Raw genomic sequence first — 1,267 nt, 5'->3', positions numbered from 1 at the left:
AAGGAAAGGTGTCCCCGAGCCAGCGCTGTGCGCCTGCGGGGACGGGACGGGGCACGGGCTGGAGCCGGCTGCCAGCAGGCACACAGGGCTCGCTCAGCTCCTCTTGGCCCTGTCCCCTCTCTCAGCTCTCCCACAGGAAAACAGCTCGTGCCTAGCAGGAAGCAAAGCCCAGACAGAAGCTTCTGACCAAAGGGCCCTCTGGGAAAGGGACACAAAGCCCCGTGCTGGACAGAAAGGGAGCACAGCACGGCTCCCATCACCACCTTCCCCACACCCTGGGGCAGCAGCTGGGGACCACGGCTGGTGAAGCAGCTCCTCCAGGTTTGGTAGCAGGCAGCCGTCAGTGTGACCCCACAGCCCCAAGGTCTGCGCCAGCTTCACCCCAGCGCCAGCAACACGCTGTGGGCAGCCAGCTCCCCCCACCCCAGCAGTGCTCCCCCGGCTCCATCAGGAGGAACGTGTGGCCCTGAGGGTGCCCAGGGCTGCCCGGCTCCAGGTTTCCTAAAGGGCTGCACCCAGAGTTCTTCTGATAGTAGAAACAGAAAGCGAAAGCAATCTCACTGCTCCCCTGCAGCCCAGGAATGCACGGGCTGAACTCTCCCTTTCCGAGAATTCAAACACAGAGCAGATAATGCTGCAGTTTTTGTGCACCATTGTCCCTTGTCCCCTTCCTGCCCTCCACGGCCCCAGCGGGGCATGGGCTCTATGCAACAGGCACAGGGACAGCGAGGTTTGGGGTAAGGCTTTACCCCCTGCGCTGTGTCTCGGGCTGTACCCACTGGACACCACTCGGCCCCATCCGCCCTCACCCTCACTCTGTGCGGCTCGGGGAGCGGGGAGATGGGAGGCAGCCTCGGGATGCACACAACCATGCAACGGGTGAGACACTCACCTTTGCTTTGAATTCCTGCCATAGGGACAGCACTCATGGGGGGAGCCTGGAAGGAGAGAGATTTTAAGTGAGAATGCCACAAATCTCTCCTGCTTCCCTCCCTGTGCTAAGGAAGGTGATACAGATGATTGCTGGGGACTCAGGTCAGTCCCACAGCCGTGTGTGCATGGAGAAAGCAAAACATCATCAACATTACCCATCTCCAATGACTTTCTCTTTGGAAAGAAATATTGGCCAAACCTTACTCCTGGAAATCAGAACCCACTCCTTGAAAGCAGATGCTCCATCCTTGGAGTTTCTTTCAGCAGTGGCAGCAGAGCTGCAGGCCACTCACCAAAGCAGCGGTGCGCTCTGTCCCAGCTCTGACTGCTGCAC

The 1,267-nt window shown here is 59.5% G+C and overlaps 1 protein-coding gene across 1 annotated transcript in view; it reads right to left on the bottom strand.

Annotated features, from left to right (window-relative positions):
- The window catches only part of LOC110390697 (GTPase IMAP family member 8-like), a 685,191-nt gene that overhangs the window by 24,831 nt on the left and 659,093 nt on the right, over positions 1-1,267 (bottom strand). Inside the window, 1 exon segment of the mRNA XM_021382113.1 lies at positions 893-939. Within this exon segment, the coding sequence (XP_021237788.1) occupies positions 893-929 (37 nt within the window). The 5' untranslated portion in view covers positions 930-939.

This window comes from Numida meleagris, unplaced genomic scaffold (assembly GCF_002078875.1).
Source record: "Numida meleagris isolate 19003 breed g44 Domestic line unplaced genomic scaffold, NumMel1.0 unplaced_Scaffold180, whole genome shotgun sequence".
NCBI classification, from domain to species: Eukaryota; Metazoa; Chordata; class Aves; order Galliformes; family Numididae; genus Numida; species Numida meleagris.
The sequence above is the reverse complement of the archived record's forward strand: the minus strand, read 5'-3'. Positions and strand labels throughout refer to the sequence as shown.